At 32.6% G+C, this 20,232-nt stretch overlaps 2 protein-coding genes across 3 annotated transcripts in view; one reads left to right on the forward strand and one right to left on the reverse strand.

Annotated features, from left to right (window-relative positions):
- The first annotated feature begins 59 nt into the window (after positions 1-59).
- On the forward strand, positions 60-6,611 carry LOC113552289. Of its 2 annotated transcripts, XM_026955092.1 has the most exons (15): positions 60-535; positions 1,370-1,485; positions 1,562-1,831; positions 1,896-2,014; positions 2,079-2,313; positions 2,378-2,477; positions 2,540-2,632; positions 2,713-3,181; positions 3,273-3,389; positions 4,255-4,358; positions 4,650-4,784; positions 4,876-4,976; positions 5,775-6,010; positions 6,100-6,247; positions 6,413-6,611. In XM_026955092.1, the coding sequence occupies exons 1-14, from the start codon at positions 482-484 to the stop codon at positions 6,216-6,218; spliced, it is 2,268 nt and encodes a 755-aa protein (XP_026810893.1). In that variant the 5' UTR covers positions 60-481; the 3' UTR covers positions 6,219-6,247; positions 6,413-6,611. The 2 variants fall into 2 exon arrangements, with proteins under 2 accessions (XP_026810893.1, XP_026810892.1); XM_026955091.1 differs by lacking the exon at positions 6,413-6,611 and having other exon boundaries at positions 6,100-6,387.
- A 1,584-nt stretch (positions 6,612-8,195) lies between these two features.
- LOC113553160 overlaps positions 8,196-20,232 on the reverse strand; it is a 50,065-nt gene continuing 38,028 nt past the window's right edge. The window contains exons 12-41 of the mRNA XM_026956337.1: positions 20,039-20,221; positions 19,790-19,972; positions 19,547-19,726; positions 19,254-19,456; positions 18,428-19,175; positions 18,180-18,361; positions 17,659-18,119; positions 17,486-17,597; positions 17,221-17,422; positions 17,026-17,136; positions 16,705-16,956; positions 16,380-16,618; positions 15,843-16,277; positions 15,485-15,737; positions 15,088-15,420; positions 14,520-15,028; positions 13,564-14,447; positions 13,116-13,495; positions 12,882-13,050; positions 12,568-12,810; positions 11,968-12,506; positions 11,414-11,891; positions 11,236-11,292; positions 10,963-11,153; positions 10,559-10,884; positions 10,287-10,473; positions 10,076-10,200; positions 9,419-9,968; positions 9,130-9,243; positions 8,196-8,727 (exon numbers count right to left, since the gene is read on the reverse strand). Of these exons, the coding sequence (XP_026812138.1) occupies positions 8,696-8,727; positions 9,130-9,243; positions 9,419-9,968; positions 10,076-10,200; positions 10,287-10,473; positions 10,559-10,884; positions 10,963-11,153; positions 11,236-11,292; positions 11,414-11,891; positions 11,968-12,506; positions 12,568-12,810; positions 12,882-13,050; positions 13,116-13,495; positions 13,564-14,447; positions 14,520-15,028; positions 15,088-15,420; positions 15,485-15,737; positions 15,843-16,277; positions 16,380-16,618; positions 16,705-16,956; positions 17,026-17,136; positions 17,221-17,422; positions 17,486-17,597; positions 17,659-18,119; positions 18,180-18,361; positions 18,428-19,175; positions 19,254-19,456; positions 19,547-19,726; positions 19,790-19,972; positions 20,039-20,221 (8,861 nt within the window). The 3' untranslated portion in view covers positions 8,196-8,695. The remainder of the gene's footprint in view (positions 8,728-9,129; positions 9,244-9,418; positions 9,969-10,075; positions 10,201-10,286; positions 10,474-10,558; positions 10,885-10,962; positions 11,154-11,235; positions 11,293-11,413; positions 11,892-11,967; positions 12,507-12,567; positions 12,811-12,881; positions 13,051-13,115; positions 13,496-13,563; positions 14,448-14,519; positions 15,029-15,087; positions 15,421-15,484; positions 15,738-15,842; positions 16,278-16,379; positions 16,619-16,704; positions 16,957-17,025; positions 17,137-17,220; positions 17,423-17,485; positions 17,598-17,658; positions 18,120-18,179; positions 18,362-18,427; positions 19,176-19,253; positions 19,457-19,546; positions 19,727-19,789; positions 19,973-20,038; positions 20,222-20,232) is intronic.

The following is a 20,232-nucleotide window of genomic DNA, read 5'->3' on the forward strand; positions in this document are numbered from 1 at the left end:
ATCTCATAATAATAATCACTAACGTTTTGTTTATTATCGCACATCAAATTATACACTATACCAATATACCTACTACTACTACAGCAACAATACTACAAGTTACAACTACTACTCAATACTCATTAGTTATTATAATAATTTTACCGTCAATGGTCCATCTTTTTATTCTATTCATTTCTTTTTGAAAGGTTGTCAATATAATTATTGTAATATGTCTCGTCGCTTGTGCAGTCTAATCCGACACTCCGATCTGTCCGCCGGCCCATCGTAGTTAGTCATTCTCGCTCCCGAGGAGATGAGAATAAGACAATTGAATTATTATTATTATAGTCATTTTTCAATCGTTTTAAACTCGTAAATTGTGTTATGTGGTAGTTGTATAGAAATAAAAAACACTTGGTTATCGGAATTACGAGTTAAAAAAAATCAGTACACTGACTAAACAACAATACCAAGTGTTTTGTATAGATCATAATTGTATATGAAAATGTCCGTATCGTCAGACTCGATAATTCACAAACTGTTTAACCGTCAGGTAAATAAATGTTTTAAGTTTTTTTTTTCGTTGTTCTAATATACTTAATATCAAATCGTTCATTTGTGTATGGTGTTAAAAAGTCACAAATTGAACACTTATCATCTTGATTGTTATGCATTCTGTTCGATTAGTACAATCAATAATTGTCCCAAACATCTTGCTTATGTTATTTTATAATAAAATTTATGTTATGCACATAAGATGTGTGTGTGTGTGTGTGTGTAACTTTATACATATCTGACATATGCGCTTAAAATAAATTAAAAATTATACATATACATTTTTTTTAAATAACCACGGGTATGTACTTAAACCAATTTATCATTTATTCTATTGTCATTTTTATTACCTACCTATTATTATTTCAATATTTAACTTTAAAATATACAACCTAATACATCAATCAAATTAATTTAATTTATATCAGTAGATGTGCAATTACATCAAATTATTGTTAATTTTCCAACTATTTTATAATAAGTAACTATCATTTGTATTACATTTATCTCTTAATCTATACAATGTATAACTATAATAAAATATATTAAAAATAGCTCAAACTTTCACTTAAATAATAAATTTAATCACAACTATTATATATTTGTTATATAAATGTTAATTTTTATAATTTTTTCTTAATTTGTATAAAATGAGTGTTCATTAAAAATTATTAAATTCAAACAAATATTCATATTAATTGACTCATATCTATTATTATTTTTCAAAATATTGTCAGAGTGGCGTCTAGGTTCACGTAAACTTTGATGTGTTAATTATTAGTCTAAAAAAAAGTAATAATTAATAATTTGTATAATTTTGCTGTATTTTTAGGTTCATGGTACTTTTAAATACAAGCATATGCCTCAAAATAATACAAGATATTTATTTAAAGACAATCCAGATTATGGCAAATTTTTCTTACAAGATATTTTAGAAGACATTTCTGAGTTAGTTTATAAATAAAATTTTATTTATTCCTTTAAACTATTAAAATGTATTTTTTTTTCAATTTTTTTGTTTTAGTCATGTATTTTTGGGTTTAACTCGATGTGGTCGATTTCTCTTAACTTACTCAATAGCAGACTCAGAGAATATAGTTATTGTTGATGGTCCTCTTATGTCTTCATTAAGTATGAAGTATAAACTACATTTTTGGGCTTTTCGACCCGGTCAAACAGCTATTAGGGTTTCAGAAATTATATTATTTGAAAACGCTGAGTTTAGTGAGTTTTTAAATGTTTACATTGTCCAATGGCCAAACCGTTCTGATAGAATTGTAGTTTTTGGTGAAAGGTAAATAATTCTATTGGATTAAGTGATATTGTTATTAAGTATTTTTCTTTATTTCTATAAATAGTGTGACTTCTGAAGATGATGATAGTGATATGCACAAAATTTACATTACAGTCACCACATTACCATCTTTAAGTAACTGTAAAGATTGTCAATCAGTAGCCCGTGAGCATAGAGATGAAGGTATGTAAAGATTGTACATAATTTTGTTTATTTTATATAAACTACAAATTTAATTTGTGTATAGATATTTCAAAGTATTATTTGGGAAACACATGTCTTGTTCATGGCCTTACTGTACATACATCATTCACAGTATCGCATCCTTATCCTCAATTAGAGCCTTCAGTGTCGTTGAAATATGATGATCATATTGTGCTCAATACGTGTAATTTTATTCACGTTTTAAATATTGATTTGGATAAGAATCAAAATTTTAAGCCTGATAAATCAGAAAACATTAATGTTCCATTAGTTCACAAGTATATATTAAAAAATATAAATTAGTCACTTAATTTATATTAAATAATTCATTTTCATTTACAGGCTTAGTAATGATTTGACTGAATTTGGTTATAAAATGGCAAATAAAAGTGATAATCAAGAAAGGGGTGTCAAAAGGAGACATATTGATACGAGATGTTTTGTATGTTCACCTAAATAAGAAATGTATTTTAGATTTAATTTTAATTTTAATTTTTATTGTAGTTTGATAAAGAACAAGATTTGCCAATAGCTGCTTTAAATCCCATGCCTAATTATAACAACCATCGTCTTTTAAGGATGAAAGATGCCGAAAAGGTAAACAAAATTGAAACAAATAATAGGCTTTTACTTTTAACTATTAATCTAATCTGATGTTTTTATTGTTTATCTGATAGGTTTATGATTTTGATGAAAACGATGATAATTGTTTGCTTAAGTTTAAATGGTTTAGAAGGAGAAGAATAGCAGATAAAATGTATGAATTTTGTCCCGAAGAAGAAGATATGGAAAATGTACATCCATCATCAAAAAAAAGTCTTTTTCAACGGTGTGAATCCCCGGGACCTTCAGCCGTTGATCAAACACCTTTATATATACAAACAGACTATGAAGATGATATATTAAATGACTGTGATAGAAAAATGTTATTTGCTCAAGAATTAAATGCAATCATTGCCGACTGGGATTGTTTATCATCACCTCGTTCAGTTACCTCTGAAGATAGAGACATTAAGAGTCCTGATAGTACTAACAGAAAGATTACCAATGTGCTCAAGCCAAGAAATAAAACTCCATTGTTTAAAAATTCCAAAAGTCCCTGTGATAAGAAAATCAGTGTTATGATTGTTCCTGATAATATTCAAGGTAAACATATTTTTAAATAAAGCTCATATGTGTTTATTATATAAGATAACATTTTTTTCTTTACTTTATCCAACTTGGTATTAATAAATAGGAAATCAATCAAGTAATTCATTCCGATCCGTACCATTACAAGGATGTTCAGTAAAATTTGAAAGACAGTACATTGAAGTAGATGAAGAAATTGTCTCAGTCACTACAGATTTAGATGGTAGTTTTATTATTCTTCATTTATTTGTGACTACTAAAATAGAAAAAATATTGGTTTTAAATATTTATAGAGATATATTATTAGAAATATTTTTAACTTTAATATTACAATTTAATTAATTTGAATAATTTCTAATTTATTTTGATAACTGTTACTTGATTATTTAATATTATAAAATTACACCTAAAACATAGGTGCTATTTCCGTTTTTATCTTGGAGGAGCTTTACATATTTAAATGAAAAAGACTCTTGAGGGGCTTTGAGCCTCTACCCCCTGTTCAAATATTAATTTATTCTACTCACCTACTTTCCTTCATTTAATAATAATCTATTACTAAATTGAAAAATATTTTTAGTAAAACAATTAAACAAATAACAGCATTTAGATACTTATATGTAATATATTAATATATTATATTCTATTATTCTAATTTTGAAAAATTTCTTCAATAGCGCTTACTGTGTTATATTGATTAGATAATTAATGAAAGATTTAATACTTAAATTAAAAATTAAAATACAAATTTTTGGAGGAGCAAATTTTAGTACTGGAAGGAAAAAGCCTCCAAGTCCTTCCCCCTCCACCCAAATTGTGCTTACGACCTAAAGCAATAAATAACCCGGGATTTTAATAACCCGAGTTGTATGAAATAATTTAGGTAATTGATTTAAGATCTTTGATTTATAGGACAAAGTTATGTAAGATCTCACTTTTTACCAAATTATGAATAATATTTATTAATAGTTATGAATAATTTATATAAAAATTAATCACTTATCAACCTTAAGATTTTAATGAATTAAAATATATAATTAATTTAAAATACATATAGTCATTATTTTTGGGGTTTTTTGAAACTTTAGAAGAAGATGGTATAACAGGGTCTTTATGTGCACTTCCATTGTCTGTGCATGGGTCTGCTTCTGCTCAAATGCAAATGATCAATACTGCTAAAATTGGAAAACAGGTATTTATGCTAATCTAAAAAATATATGTTAGCAATGTTAATAATTATTATTATATTTTAGTAAACATTTTAAGTAAGTTTTAGGATTATAGTGTTTGATATTTGTTAAAAAAAGTTTTTATTACTTATTTTAATAAATTTCTTTATACAGTTATTATGACTTTTGCGTGAAGCTATAAATACAAATGCTGTCAGTCATTTTTTACTATCTTGTAAAAATTATTATTTGAATTGAAACATGTTTACATGTACATTAAATTATATTTATTGATTTAGTTATTTTTTCTTTAGGAAAAAAATGTTTGCGTTGTAAAACAGGCGAGTTTAGATTTTGAACATGTTAGTTATAAAGTGGCTGAAATTATTTGCAATCTAGAAGGTCACAAATTTTGGTGCTATAACGACTATGACTCTTCTATTGTTGATGTAAATATGAGTTAATTATGTTCAATTTACATCTTAATAATATTATATTTTAATTAAAATAATTCAAATGTTTTTTTTTTTTTTTTATCAGATTTGTCCATTAAATGGTGACATTTTAATTGTATTGTGCATAAGACTGAACACAGAAGAGGAGAAGAAACCCATACCTATTTGTCAACCAGCAAATAGCAGGTATTTTGGGATTAGGCGTTCAGGGCTAGATTTACGCATAAACTATATAGACTCCAATATATCACATGACTAAAAAAAAAAAAATTATATGAATAGTTCTTCCACATCTATTCTTTAGTTTGTTTCCCACCTTAACAATGAACTAATTCAGTTAGTGCAGAACAAATTGAAAGTTATATCATAAGAAAGCATCATTAGATTGTTATCCTAATATCGCGAATGCTTTTCAAAATATACCTGAGACCTGTCATTTATGGTCATCGACAACAGTAGAGAAAGGTCATTTTCATAACTAACTTCATAAAAAAACAGGTTTTTAACATCCACAACAGAAGAAAGGCTCAGTGTGTTAGCTTTGCTTACCATTGAAAATGACATTTTACGACAGATAAATTACCTATAAATATAATATAAATAGTTTCATATATTCAAAGTTCAGGCATATTTAATATTTAATTGATACAATTATTTTGTATTAGGTAAATTTTATACTGCAGTGAATTCATTTATTTTTATTTTTATAAATTCGGATCATAACAATATTATTAAATAGTGTTGAATAACTTAATGATTTTAATTTTTATATCATCAATCATTTGTTTTCTAAATCTTTTTTTTTTTTGTAGAAGAAGTAACCCCTTACCCGTTAAAAACTCCATTGATAGAGCTTACACTATAAGATGATCCTAGTAGCCTAAAAAACGTAAATTTGGCCCTGCAGTGATTAGCACATATTATAATTTTGGTGCCTAAAATGTATGTATAATTTATTTAAATATATTGTAAATATTCACTTAGGGGTTTTGAGACAAAGTGTGTGATTCTGTGGAACCCTGAGACTGATACTTGTTACCTAGAGGCTTACTTGCAACTGGAACTAGTTACGGAGGATCCTAGTCAAACAAGTTGGAATCCAGCGCGTTTTGAGGCAAATATACTGCGCAAGGCATCCATGGGTTTCTTCAACGTCCCTACAGGCCGTCAAGTGAGATGTTTATCACATGAAGTCTGGTCTAAGCAAGTTGGTAATATAAGTGAGTATTTTTGTAACGTTATAAATAATTTACATAAAATTTCAGGTAATATTTAGTACCTAATAACAATTTTACTTATATTTATACAGATCCACCTTTGCTTGAAATTAGAGATGAAGATAATATGATCACTATCCTAAGAAACCGATTGGATGCAGTGGATGAAAACAATGTAATGGTGTTCCTCCGTCATAGACAGCTAATATAGCTGTAAGAGCAGCAGGAGTTTATCTTAAGGTATATTAAGTTTAATTAGACTATCTCAATTATATTATTGAAAAATAAGTGTGTGATAGCTATAATTTATTTTTCAATAATTTACTTTAATTCATTTAATTTTAAGTTTTATATCTCATCAAATGTATAGTTATATTATACTTTACCTGTTTAATTTGTCTTAAGGAATTAGTCCCTTGAACTCATTTATTTATCGTTATTCTCTTACATATTCACGATAATTTGAAAAAATCATCAAATCTGCATTTGGTAAGACAATTGATATCTTTTACAAATAAATATTTTATTGTTTCAAATAATAACGTTCAATGTACATTTTAAGTTAAGTATTAATTATTTTATTTGTTTACTTTAAAAATTATTTAACCACTGTCATCTTTACTTAAGCTTAATTTCTATATTTCTGTGAAATAATTTTTTTTTTAAGAAATCAACATTATTATAGTTTAAATAAACAATTCAAAACTTGTAAAATGTTCATATTTGTTTTTAGTCAATATCTACTATGAATTATGATACATATTGTAGATATTTAAAGTACAAAAATATTATTAAAATTATATATACTATAATTTATTTTGTTATTATTGTTTATCCCCTATTCAGCTATAAAATTAATTAAGTAAATAGTGTAGCAAAATTAAGTAAAAATTATTTATATTTAAGTATAGATATTATTATTTATTATCAGTTATCACTGTTACACATAAAATGTTAAAAATAATCAAAATTTGTGTAGCTAATATGCCATGTATTATATTTATTTAATATTAATAATGCACAAATACAATTTTTAATAATAATGCTTCTATAGTCTACACAGCAATATTATATAGGTTACACCCATCTTACATTATATTCACTGTTATTAAAAAAATATGATATTATAATCATTAAAACATTCTAATTTTATACTGTGATGATAAGATAGGTCTCGTGTAATATTATAATAGCCGACTGTCAATGATGATGATGTTTATGTGCAAAAAGTATGACTTGTTAAACATTTAACAAATTTATTTATATGACTATATGAGGAACATACAAATTTAGGTTGCATGTTTATCATGTAATGTTTAGTTTTTTTTAAATATGATTACTACTCTTAAAACTAATGTACAAAAACTGTATTATTTTGTTGTACCTAAAATGTGTCTGAACAATTATGTGCAACAATAATATGCAAAATCTGCTATGTTGCAATGGGGTTATATAGTAACCAACCATGGCGTGATGGCAGGTAATGCAAACAAATAGTTTTAAGAAATGATTATTACATTACTTATATGTATATTGTATACATTCAGAATCAACTTTACTTATATCATTACTATAATGTACTTTCTAATTACCTCAATATGTTTTTTTACGTGTATTTTTAATTAGTATTAGCCCAGTAAAATGTATATAGTAAATAGTATTATTTTAATTCTAACATATGTATTAGCAAAGTAATTATTTATTATATATCGTATGCTGCTCCCGTGAGCACAATCATGTGTTTGAAAATGTACATCGCAGAGTTGATTTTACTCGGATCTTGAAATGTTTAACATATAGATATAAAGTACTTACAAGTTATAGCATTTCAATTTTTAAGGATGTACTATGCCTCTGTTTGATGTTTAGAAGGTGCTGAATTGTTTTTGAGTAGAAACTATTTTTTTTTTATTTATTTTTTTTTGTGAAGTATGTTTTTTTTAAATTTTATTACTTACCTATTTTATCTGATGAGAATGTTCAATTATTGTAAGTTCCTTTTTGTGGATTGTTTATTTTTTATAATAATAGTCCGGAAATATTTATCTTTATTGCCTATTAATAAAAATAATATTAAATGTTACTATGAAATTTGAAAATAATATATAATATACCGAAAATATGCATATTAATTATATATTTTATTCTTTATTTATTGTTTATTTGATGGTAAAAAAAAATACATATCTAAAACAAATAAATTATTTATTTTTCGTCTTACAAGCTATGATAAAAAATGATTGAATAATGACACTTATAAATTGTAAATAAAATAAAATCGCCTAAACTGTACAAATTTGGTTTGTGAGCCAATAGTCTCTTATTCCTATACGCTAATGTTTGGATGCATTAGGATTTGTTAAAAATAATAACAATTATATTTATATCTATTTACACAATACATACAAAACCATCGCGTACATAATATTATGACACTAAATTTCTATATTAAGTTATAAATAATTAGGTTTGTATTGTCTTGAGGAAAAGTCGGGTGTAGGCCAATAATCATTTCTGGAGTTGGTCGATTCGAATAGACAATTGTACACGCACTCCGTTTGGTTTTGATTTCTCGACCACAGACCATGTTCGCCCGACTTGTACGATTTATTGTAGTATAATATATATTTATATTTATTATTTTTTTTTTTTTTACTTTTGAGCAACTAATTATTATTTGTAGTCTATTCACTGGCATTCGCTTTCGGTATCGCTTTTATCTGTAAACACGAATAAAAAACACAGGTTAAATGAAATTCACAAATGTTATTCAATCCTAACTTCGTTGCATCACCTTAGATTGGTTGTACTGCATAATTAGTTTTTTTATGTCACTTCTCCGATTAAACTTGATCAAAGTTATGTGCAAGGTACAACCGTAATCAAGGGAACCACGGAGCCAAAATAAATTAATTGTCCGTAATAATTATATTATAAAAATCGTACAAAAACGATAATCATTGTTTTTGTTCAAATAGAATGTCATAATTTTAGGAAACAACATTTTTTTTACCACATTTTATTTATTATAATAAACTTAAGATCACGAGACGTTTTGAATAGGCTAACTAATATCATCCGACAGAGCATAATTAATGGTAATAAAATATCACACTACTCGCCTTTCTTTCCGTTGTAAGCGTGCCTCTTGAGTCTGTCGTATAAGTCTTCTTTGTTGCCGTAAATACTGGCGTTCGACCTGGCCAAGCTGTTCATCTTGCCATTGTGTAGACCCTCTGGTAAAACACAAACATAATGTATAATAATGTTTATCTAACCGTCGAGATTTCTTAACAAATGCACTATACTCACTACTGCAGATTAACATTATTAAATATCGTATACATCGTATTAAATAAAAATTTAAAAAATATAGATATTCTGGACATTTTTTTCTTCAAAATGTTTTACCTTTCATGTACGTCTCGTTGTAGAAGTTGGGCATCTCCCAGCCATCTTCCTCGTCGTCGTAGTAATGTGCGTACGTCGAGTGGTGAGACGGTGCTATGGACTCGGCGTACGGTGCCGCGCCGTAGTAGAAGTTGACCTGGGACCCGGTTTGGTCGTTGGTCTGGGCCATCAGCTTCTTGGGCTCTTTGACGCGCTCCGACCGAGCACAGATCATCCACACAAACAGCGCGATGACGATGAGGAACACGACAGTAGCCGCGATACCGCCAGCAATGTATGCGAAGTCAGACTTGTCTTCGCAGTGGGGTCCTATGAACGATCCGACACAACGGCACGATGGTTGACCACGTAGGTCTTTGACGCACGTGCCCTTATTCTCACAGTAGCCGTCACACACGTCTTTGCACACCTTACCCGTTCCGTTGAATCCGGGACGGCATTCACACTTGAAGTCGGACGTCTCAGGAATCAGCAGACAGTCGGCGTTCGCGTCGCAGTGCTTGCCTGCCACGTTCGCTTCACACGGGTTCCAACATTCAGACTTGCTCGTCTACAACAAACGTGATTATTAATTATTATTTATTATAATATAATTTGTCAGAAACAACTCTTACGGCAATGGCCGTTGTTGTTTTGGATTTGGTATGATATACTTACGGCAGCCACGGTCTTAGTGCTCATGTTCGGAGGGCACGGCAAACAGTTGGTCTGCTGCGTGGCTGGTTGGTAAGTGCCCTTCTTGCACGAGATGCAACTGTTCTGGGTAGCGTTTAAGTATGTGCCTGCAATAACGTTATCACTCGCGGTTAGATTGAAGGTCCGTATTACACTGATACTATATTATATTGAGTAGGTAGAATTTTATTACCTGGCACGCAGACTGGCAACGAGCATTCTTCAATGCTGGAAGCACCCGACTGCTTGGTGGTTCTACCGGCGGGACATTGTTGGCATGCCGGTTCAATGCCTTGAGTTCGGTAAGTGCCCCTTGGGCACGGTTCGCATTCTCCTTCGATGCCCAAGTGCATGCCGTCGGCACATTCATCTCGACATTCCTGTTACAAAACGGGAATCAGATAACATGACAAAATGCGCGTCTTGTATATGTATTATATATAATATTATAATCGTGTAACTAACCTCTTGGGACACAGCCTCTGTGGTCCGTGTAGTCTTGCCGAGGCCGCAAAGAAGGCATTTAAAACTGCCTTCCGACGGCTGGTAAAAACCGTAACCGCAACTTCTGCACAGACCGGCCTCGTCATCGTAATATTTGCCGGCGGGACACCTTTCTTTGCAGTGGGATGCTGACCTGGCACCTGTCGACACAGTCACTCCTTGTCTTCCTGCGATTGCTGGGCACACCGAACACTGCAACTGGCCGGATTCACTTTGATATGAACCCACCGCGCACGGTACACATTTTTTCGTCTCCTTTTCGAAGTAACTTCCCACAGAACACGGCACTGTAAAACGAAATGCATACGAGAAGGTTGTCATATTATTGAATAAATAACAACAGAAAGTTTATGGCGGTTTCTTACCGCAGTCTGGCGCCATGACAACTTCGCCAATAGGACAAGCATAATCGGATTCCAAGTTCAAAGAAGCTGGGTCTGGAACGGTGTTTGGCAATATGTCGTGCACGTCAAATTGATCTTCTTCTAATATAAGCTTTTCCAATAATCTTTGAATGTTTGCTCTTTGATTAGAGTTACTGTTGACCACAGGATCGCTGCAAAAACAAATTATTAGTACTCAATATTTGATATGCGTCCTTGAAACCATCATCGGTTAAACCAATAAATATTATTTACTTGATGGCGGGGAATGAAATTTGTACGGAGTATGTGTCACTGGCTTGCCTTTTTTCTCTAAAAAGTTTTAATACAATCATCTTTTAGTTTACAAAGAATAATAATATTATATTTATATGAAAAAAATTAATATAATTGTATATATATTTTTAAAACTTATAATACAAAAGCAATTTACCTTATTGCAATAGCAGAATCATTTTCATCATCCTCTACATTTCTCGTTGGTCTGGAAGATCGATGATCGCATTTTACATCAATGTTTAAATCTTTACACTCGCGTGTTCCTTTAATAGAATATGAACAAAGGTTCCATTCTCTGTTTAACGTATTTATTGCATTTCGGACTTTTTGTCTCAGTACTCCTTGTCCGGCTTCGTTACATAGTACGGATGTAGGGAATTTCATATCGACCTTGAATACTCGTTGAGCTGGTTTAGATGCTGAACATGCAGGGTAGATTGTCGGGTAAGTAGGATCAATGGTGGGTCTCCAGAATCCTTCAGCACCACACGTGTAGAATTTCGGAACCTCTTGCGAGAACCTTAATCCTGGATTACAACTGATTTCACACACTTTGAACTGTCCACCGGATCCCCAGTCTTTGCATTGTTGTTTTCCACCAATTGGATCTGCCAAAGTTGGACAAAATTCGGCTGAAACCAAATAAAATTCATAAAACATTAATTTTGTGCCGAAGAATTTTGGAAAAGATTATTTAAAACTACTTACATAGGACGTATACTCTAAAAGAGCATACTGCAGCGTTACCAACTTCATCAAATGCAACATATGCGATGCGGTAAGTTCCCCATAGAAGTGTTTGCCCCGGTTTATGTCCGTTCTTTTCCTCAACCCTTACAACTCCAACATTATCAGTAAATCTCGGTTCGTCCCAATTAACAACTGCCGATCCATTTTTCGCAATAACCCAAAGATCACCTGGACAATATTCAACTTGGGGTGGTTTTTTATCAACTTGAAGTTGTTCGCAGTTTGGTCCAGTGTATCCAGCTGGGCAAGAGTGTTGACTGCATTTTGAAGGAACGATTCTTTCAACGCCCCCTTGGATATCATCAAAACCTGCCCACGTGAGAACCAATCCTTGGTAGAGTACTGGCTCGGTTCTACAATCACGTACTTGTTTCTGAACTTCATTAGTGACATCAAGAGCTCGTCCCCAAATTTGTACTTTGTTTAGCTGACCCTTGAAACCAGCCTCTGTAAATGTCTTTCTGTCCATTCTTGGTTTTCCTAATACAGCCCAACCGCTAAAATGGGAAAAAGTTTTATAAAATATGTCTTTATAAATTAATATAAAATTTATCTCACAATTCCGGTAACTTCCTTCCCGTTCCATATCCTTCCATTTTACTTGCGATTAATCCTTCGGTAATCAATGTCAATGTACCTTGATTCCAAACAATAGCAATGTGATGCCACTGACCATCGTTAATAGTAGTATATTCGTGGAAAGCCAAAAATACATCTTGAAGTTCTGGGAAAATTGATACCTCAACACCACTAGAGTGAGCTTGTATAAGTACTCGTTGACCCTGTACTACATGAGGAGATCTAAAAATAATTTCAAATTAATTATATTTATCATAAATACATATAAGCGATTATTGTTTAATTAAACTAACGTGACACTGTAAAGCGTGAAGAATATTCCTGACTCGTCTTTTTGTGCATATTGAACCCACATGGCAATAGTGAAACTATCTCTACCTCCCGTAAATTGGAATGGAACTGTTAAAGCTGCACTACTCAATGTCTCTTCTGGGAAACTAAAATCGTAATCAACTTGGATGGCTAAAATATAAATTTAACAATTACAATTGGTTTGGAATATTTTTTAAGCGTATATTGTAATTTACTTTTTCTGCAATCATCTCCCGTTAAATTAAACGGACACTGGCAATAGAACTTATTAGTCAGGTCGATACAAGTAGCAGTAGGTGGACATGAGTTTTCTTTGCAGTCAACTATATCTTCATCACAATTCTTGCCCATAAATCCAGGTGGACAGATGCACTTATACCCTGGCCCGTTATCAATACAAGTTGCTCCATTTTTACACGTGTTAGCTTGACAAGCATCAAATTCATATTGGCAACCGATCCCATCGTAATCACTTGGACACGTGCAATTTAATCCAGATCCAAAGTCTTGACATCTACCTCCGTGCATACATGGATTACCAATGCAACGTTCTGGTGCAGTCTCGCATTGTTTTCCATCAGTTCCTGATGGACATCTAAAAACGCGGTAAAATATAAAACAACAATATTTTTTTTATTTTCACAGGAAAATATGTATACTTACACGCAGAAATAGTCTTGGAACAGGTTTATACACGTCGCATCGTTGAAACACGGTTTACTTTGGCATGAACTTAAATCAATTTCACATCGTTTTCCAGTCCAGCCAGGTGGACATTGGCAAGAGAATGTGTTGACACCGTCGTAGCATTTACCATTATTCATGCACGGTGATGAAGCACAATCGTCAATGTTCTTTTCACACATATTTCCAGCGTATCCAGGGTGACATACACACTTGTAATTGTTGTCTAAATCTAAACATTGTTCAGTACCTTCGGGACTACAGGGATCGCTTAAACATTCGTCAATTCCAGCTTCACACTGAAGACCCAAGTAACCAGGTCTACAGCGACACATGAATCCGTCCAACATATCAATACATGATCCTCCATTTTGACATGGTCCCGAAGCACAATCATCGATTAAATGTTGACATCTTTTACCGGTATAGCCAACGTCACAAGTACAAGAATAACCATTCACCATGTCTGTACATTCTCCATCGTTTCCACACGGATTACTTGCACAATCATCAATGTTTATTTCACAAGCAGCTCCAGTCCATCCTGGATGACATACACATTGATGACTAAACAATTTATCAACGCACACACCATTCTGACATGGATTAGCCGCACATATGTCAATTTTTGTTTCACAACGTTTGCCTGTAAAACCGGGTGGGCACGCACACTTGAAATCATTGATGAGATCAGTGCAAGCAGCTCCTAAAAGGCATGGTCGTTCTGCGCAGTCGTCGATGTTTACATCACAATGTTCACCTTCCCAACCAGGCTTACATTCACATTTATATCTGCCTTGTTTCAATGCAGTACAAGTAGCCGAGTTCTTACAGGGGTTTATTGTTTCCATGCAAGGATCAATCTATAAATAAATTAATAATTAACAATATAGTATTTAATAAGTTTTAAGAGTTATATTTTTATAATAACTAACCGTCATATCACAGTTTTGTCCTGTGTATCCACTACGACAGAGACATGTAAAGTTGCCTAACCCGGGTTCATCTTTACACATTGCTCTCTCAGGACATGTATCGTTCTTACAGTCAGACTTCTCTTCTTGACAATTAATTCCACTAAATCCGTTCTTGCACTGGCAGCGGTAACCTTGGGGAAGGTCTATACATGAACCCCCATTGAAACATGGTTGAGAAGCACATTCGTCTATATCAATTTCACAACGTTTTCCTGAAAATCCAGCTGGACAGAAACATTGAATTCCATGGCCAAGAGGTACACAAAGTCCACCGTGTAAACATGAGCTTTCTGTGCAGACGATTGATTGACATTCATCTCGTCCCGCGGCTCCTACGCCTTTGGTCCTTGTATTTGTAGGGCATCCTAGACATACAGTTTGTCCACTTGCCGCTTGATAGTAATTTGGAGGACATGGTGAGCAGGGCGCTAAACCAGTTTCTGAATATTGGCCAGGTGGACATTTAGCTGTAACGTTAAATGTATTAACATGTGTACATAAATCATGACAAAAAATTAATACGTACCTCTGCAAAAATCTTTATTTGGAGCAGAAGGTTGGTATGTAAACATGCTGGGTGGGCACGATACACATTCTTTGAAACCAGAGGTAGGGGGTTCTGATGTATAACTATTTCTCGGACATTCGAGACAAGGAACAAGACCTGTCGGTGAATAAGTTCCATATCCGCATACTGGAATACAGTCTTTCAAACTCTTTGATCCCAACTCTTTAGTGTATGTTCCATTAGGACATTTCATACAAGCGCCTTGTCGAGCTGTATCTTGGTAGTATCCACGAGCACATGGCATACATGATGTCTGTTTAATTCCAGCATAAGTTCCAGCTGGACAATGCACTAAAATAACATAAATGATATAAGTCCGATTCGTATCATGAAATCATAAATAATTATTTCTTACAGCATCGAGGTACTTGATTAGTGTCCATATTAAGTACTTCGCCAATATTACAAGTGAATCCTTTCGATACAGATGATCTGAGAGCTTTCAATGGAGGGCATTGATTAGCTACTGCTGATATATTTAATAGTGGTTCTATAGCAGCACTAGCATATGAAACACTTAGATCGAAAACTAAATTCAAAGTTGACCCACAGAAATCGTATAATTGAGGCTGTCTAACTTCTGGCAAAACTCCTAATACAAAATCAATCTAAAGACAAAACAAATATATTATAAATGTAATAATTTTAATCTCGTACACAAACAACTCATCATATGTTTTAGTATAATATATTAAATAGATTAATGAACATACCTGTACTAAGTTTTCATCTAATAGTTGTGGTTTAGTATCAATGAATGATACATTCATGTTGACTTTAACAGCAGAACATCTTTCAGTTAAAATATCATTTAGAGGTCCATAATGTTGGCTTAAAATGTCAGCGTATTGTCTTAAACATAAAGACGGTACTGCTCCATTAGCGCGATAAGTTACAGATGGCACTACATGGTAATCAGCTTGATGTGTATCTTCAGATACACAATCTGGAACAACTGAAGATGGTGACCATAGACTTCTTTGTTCGCAAGTAAATGATTTTGTTGGTTGGCCGTCGGTAAATCTAAATCCAGCTTTGCATGTAGCTATACACTCCAAACCACTGTCATCAGTTGGCAGACAATTCAATGCTCCATTTGATGGTGGTTTAAGATCCCAATCGACACAAGGAGTTGCTTGTACAGAAACCTGCAATTAATATTATTATTATTATAATTAAGGGATATTTTTTTTAAAACACTCATTTCATACGATATTTTATTTTTAAATTAATAATATTGGACATTTTACCTGGAAATAACAAGTAGCCTTATTTCCAAATTTATCTACAGCTGTCACAGTTACATTTTCAAAATCTCCAATAGCAATTGAAGCTCTGTCTGGATTAAATGTAAGCGTGACTTCGCCAGAAGCGTCCGATACATTTATTCGTCTACGAGTTTCATTAAAGTTGACAACATAATTGTCTTGTTTGTTCACTAATTCAATGACATAGCTCTGGGGACAGCTCAGTTGTGGTGGGGTTTCATCTAAGAATAAATTATACATTTTATATCTAGCATTTTTTGTTTTATTTTATTTATTTTATATTTTAATATAATTTATTTAGTTTTACCTGTAACAGTAATGTTTATTTCGCAGATGGCTACGTTTCCATCAAAATCAAATGCAACATATTTTACTGCTGTGTCTTGGAATGTATAGAATGGTAATTTAAAACTTTGTGGTTTTACTTCAAGTCTTGCAATGCTACCACTGTTGTCGATTGGAACTGGTTCTGTCATATTAACTGGTTCTATTCCATTAGGTCCTCGACGTACTATGATCGGTTGAGTTGGACAATTTTGGAATACCGGAGGTTCGTTATCTAAACATTTTTTATTTTAGTTATTTTACTTTTATTTTAAATAATAAATGTTATATCTATAAAACTTACCAACACACGGTGAATGACCATAATCAAAACCTAATAAAGGTTCAACTTTTGGTTCTTCGCAACCCATCAATTCAAATTTCAAACAAGCATTATCCATATAGCTAACAATTCCTAAAATATTACATAAAAGTTATATTTTATATGTATCTTTTACAACTGATATTAAATTAACAACGAGTAATATTTCAAACATACCTAATATGACAAATCTTGCTTGTACATATTTAGGTAAAGTAATCATAGCCAGTTCACCAAAGTTTCCAGGATCTCGCATTGTTAAATTGAAGTTTGGGAAGTATACAACGAAATTTTCTTTTTCTTCTTGTTTATAAAAGAAACGAATTTCGGTCGGACGTCCTACAATATCATTAGTAACTACACCTTTCACAAGGATGGCCTAAAATAAAGCTTTTATGTTAATGTCTAGAACTATTTATTAATAAATTGAGAATGTTTATACCTTTACTCTGTATACTTGTCCTAAGTCCACACTGACATATGTGAATGCTTCTTGTTTACCACACCAACCAGTAACTGAATTCAAACGAATGTTACGAGCTTCATAATTTGGCCTAAAAATACATTTTATTAGCTTTTGTTTAAAAATGTAAAAAAATTGAAATATGTTTTTACCTTTCTGATGTAGCATTAATAGCTGAATCTGGAATTCTACCGGATGTCAAACCTAATGGTTTTATAACCTTACATTCGGGCTCTCGCATACATGTAATAGGTCTGGGATTTATTAATATGTAGCCTGGTTTATTACAACCAAACTGTACTTCAGAGCCTTGTTCATAACTAGTGGCTAATTGATAACCATCTGTAGGTCTTCCAGGATCTTGACACACAGGACCTTCACATCTTAAATCTCCGAAATCCCAAACTCCATTTGCTTGACAACGTACTACATTATCGTTCTTGTCGGTCTGTCCAGCAAGCTTAAATGTATCTTGACAACCAAAGAAGAATGATGATTGATATCTCGTATCTTTGAAATTTCCATACTCAGCCCCAGCTGTAGGCACTGGTACACCACAATCGACTCTTGGACACGATGGGGTTGCTCCAGATAGCCAATATTCAGGGAAACCCTTTAAAGATTTGAAATCATATACAATTGTATTATTATAAAATATTTCATTTAGACTTACCGGTTTTGGATCATAAACACATTGTCTAAAGCCAGAAGTTGCTGTTCCACGAAGGGTTCGTCCTGGGTTTTCACATTTTAACGTAACATTTTCTTTGAATGGCACGAGTATTGCTTCTTTTTCAAATCGACTTACTTTAAGACCTTCAACCTTATCATCAGGAAGCGATACACATTTTGCGACTGTAAAAAATTATACATCAAGGTTATAATGTGTAGATAAAAATATCAATGTTAAGTTTAAATTACATTGGCATTGAGGTACTGTTCCATTCCATGCTCCAGTGGAAGTACATAAAAGTGATGCTGATCCAGCCATCACGTATCCAAATTTGCACTGGAAATTTACTAAATCTCCAAAATGATAAGATTCTTTTGTAGAAAGAACCATGCCATTTTCAGGTGCTTGTAAATTGGGACACATAACTGGAACACAGGTCTTATTTCTTTGGTATACATCACCATCTCTTTCCCCAGATTCAAATTCATTTATTACAAATCCAGCAGTTCCATTCTTTACATATAGTTCATATCCAATATTACAAGAACATGCATAACTTCCAGGACTGTTAATACATCTTTGTTGGCATCCACCATTGTTAACTGAACATTCATTTATGTCAACACAGTCTAATCTAGTACAACCAACTAACTCAAGTTTTAAACAAGGAGCAACTACGTAATCTTGTATTTTCAGTTTAATGTATTGAGCTTCAATGGGCATTGGGAAATTGAGTACTGATAAACTTGGTTCTAGAACGCGGAATTCTACTGGTGTACCATCGGGATTAGTGTAATCCCTGAATACATCCGTTAAATTGTTTGAATATTGAATCCTTATAGCAGATGAGAATGCAATTTTGTTAGATCCTCTCATTACACCTTGTGATCTAAAGCCTCTTATTACTGTTGGTGCTTTTAAATCGATCAAAACCCAGTTATCACCAGGTTCAACATTTGTACCGCACCATCCACGCATCGTATTTAATCTCATCATCTAAACACGCATGAAACATATTTTATATAAATGTACACATTATTTTAACGTTTTAACGAAAAAAAATGGAAAATCTACCTCTTTAGTAAATGATGGTTCGGATCCAGATACAGTGATAGAATCATCTGAAATTCCTCCACTAATCAAACCAAGATCCCCAACTGGTCTACACTCCATAGTGGGTGCAAAACCAGTTTTGCAGCGGCAATGAAAACCACCTAAGCTATTGACACATTCCGTCGATGACAAATCACATTGACTAGCGGCACATTCGTTAACATCTAATTAACAAAATACAATATATATTTGTATAATTATTAAAATAATAATGCACGAATCGTGTAAAAACAGAAAAAAAAATTTTAATTTACCTTCACATTTTGGTACATTAGAGAAAGTTTGATTAGCTCCACATTTTATTATCGATGGTCCACCAGTAAGTTTGAATCCTCGATGACATTGTACACGAGCTTCATCTCCATAAAAGTATTTGCGAGTTTGGTCTATGACGAATCCATTATTGATTTCAGGTAGTACTGGACACTCGGCACCTATAATGTTAAACAGTCATAGTCTTAAATCTCGGTTATTATTTCAAGTATATTAAAGCTTACGAGAACAAATTGGAACTCCACTAGACCAGGTTCCATTACTCATACAAAGTACTACAGGATGTCCTGACCGAACATATCCCGACTCGCACTGAAACCGAACTATGGTTCCATAGCTTCGTCCGCCACCGTTTAAAATCGTAAAATTGGCATGTGGTGTTTCCGGAAGTGGTGGACATTGAGAAGCTACACATTTTTAAATGGCTGATTATAAAAACTCTGTATACATAAAGTTAATATTTGTTCACTTACCCAGACATGTCGGCAATCTTTCCCATCGCCCATCTGCAAGACACGATACTTTTTCGATAGGCTCATTGGTTGGGAAAGCAAATCCTGCATAACACTGATACATTGCTTGACCACGGTAAGTAACATTGGTTGAACCAGTTGAGAATCCATTATCAATTTGTGGAACGGGACCGCAATACACCTCTATATTATAG

The sequence above is a fragment of the Rhopalosiphum maidis genome, chromosome 2 (assembly GCF_003676215.2).
Source record: "Rhopalosiphum maidis isolate BTI-1 chromosome 2, ASM367621v3, whole genome shotgun sequence".
Classification (NCBI taxonomy): Eukaryota; Metazoa; Arthropoda; class Insecta; order Hemiptera; family Aphididae; genus Rhopalosiphum; species Rhopalosiphum maidis.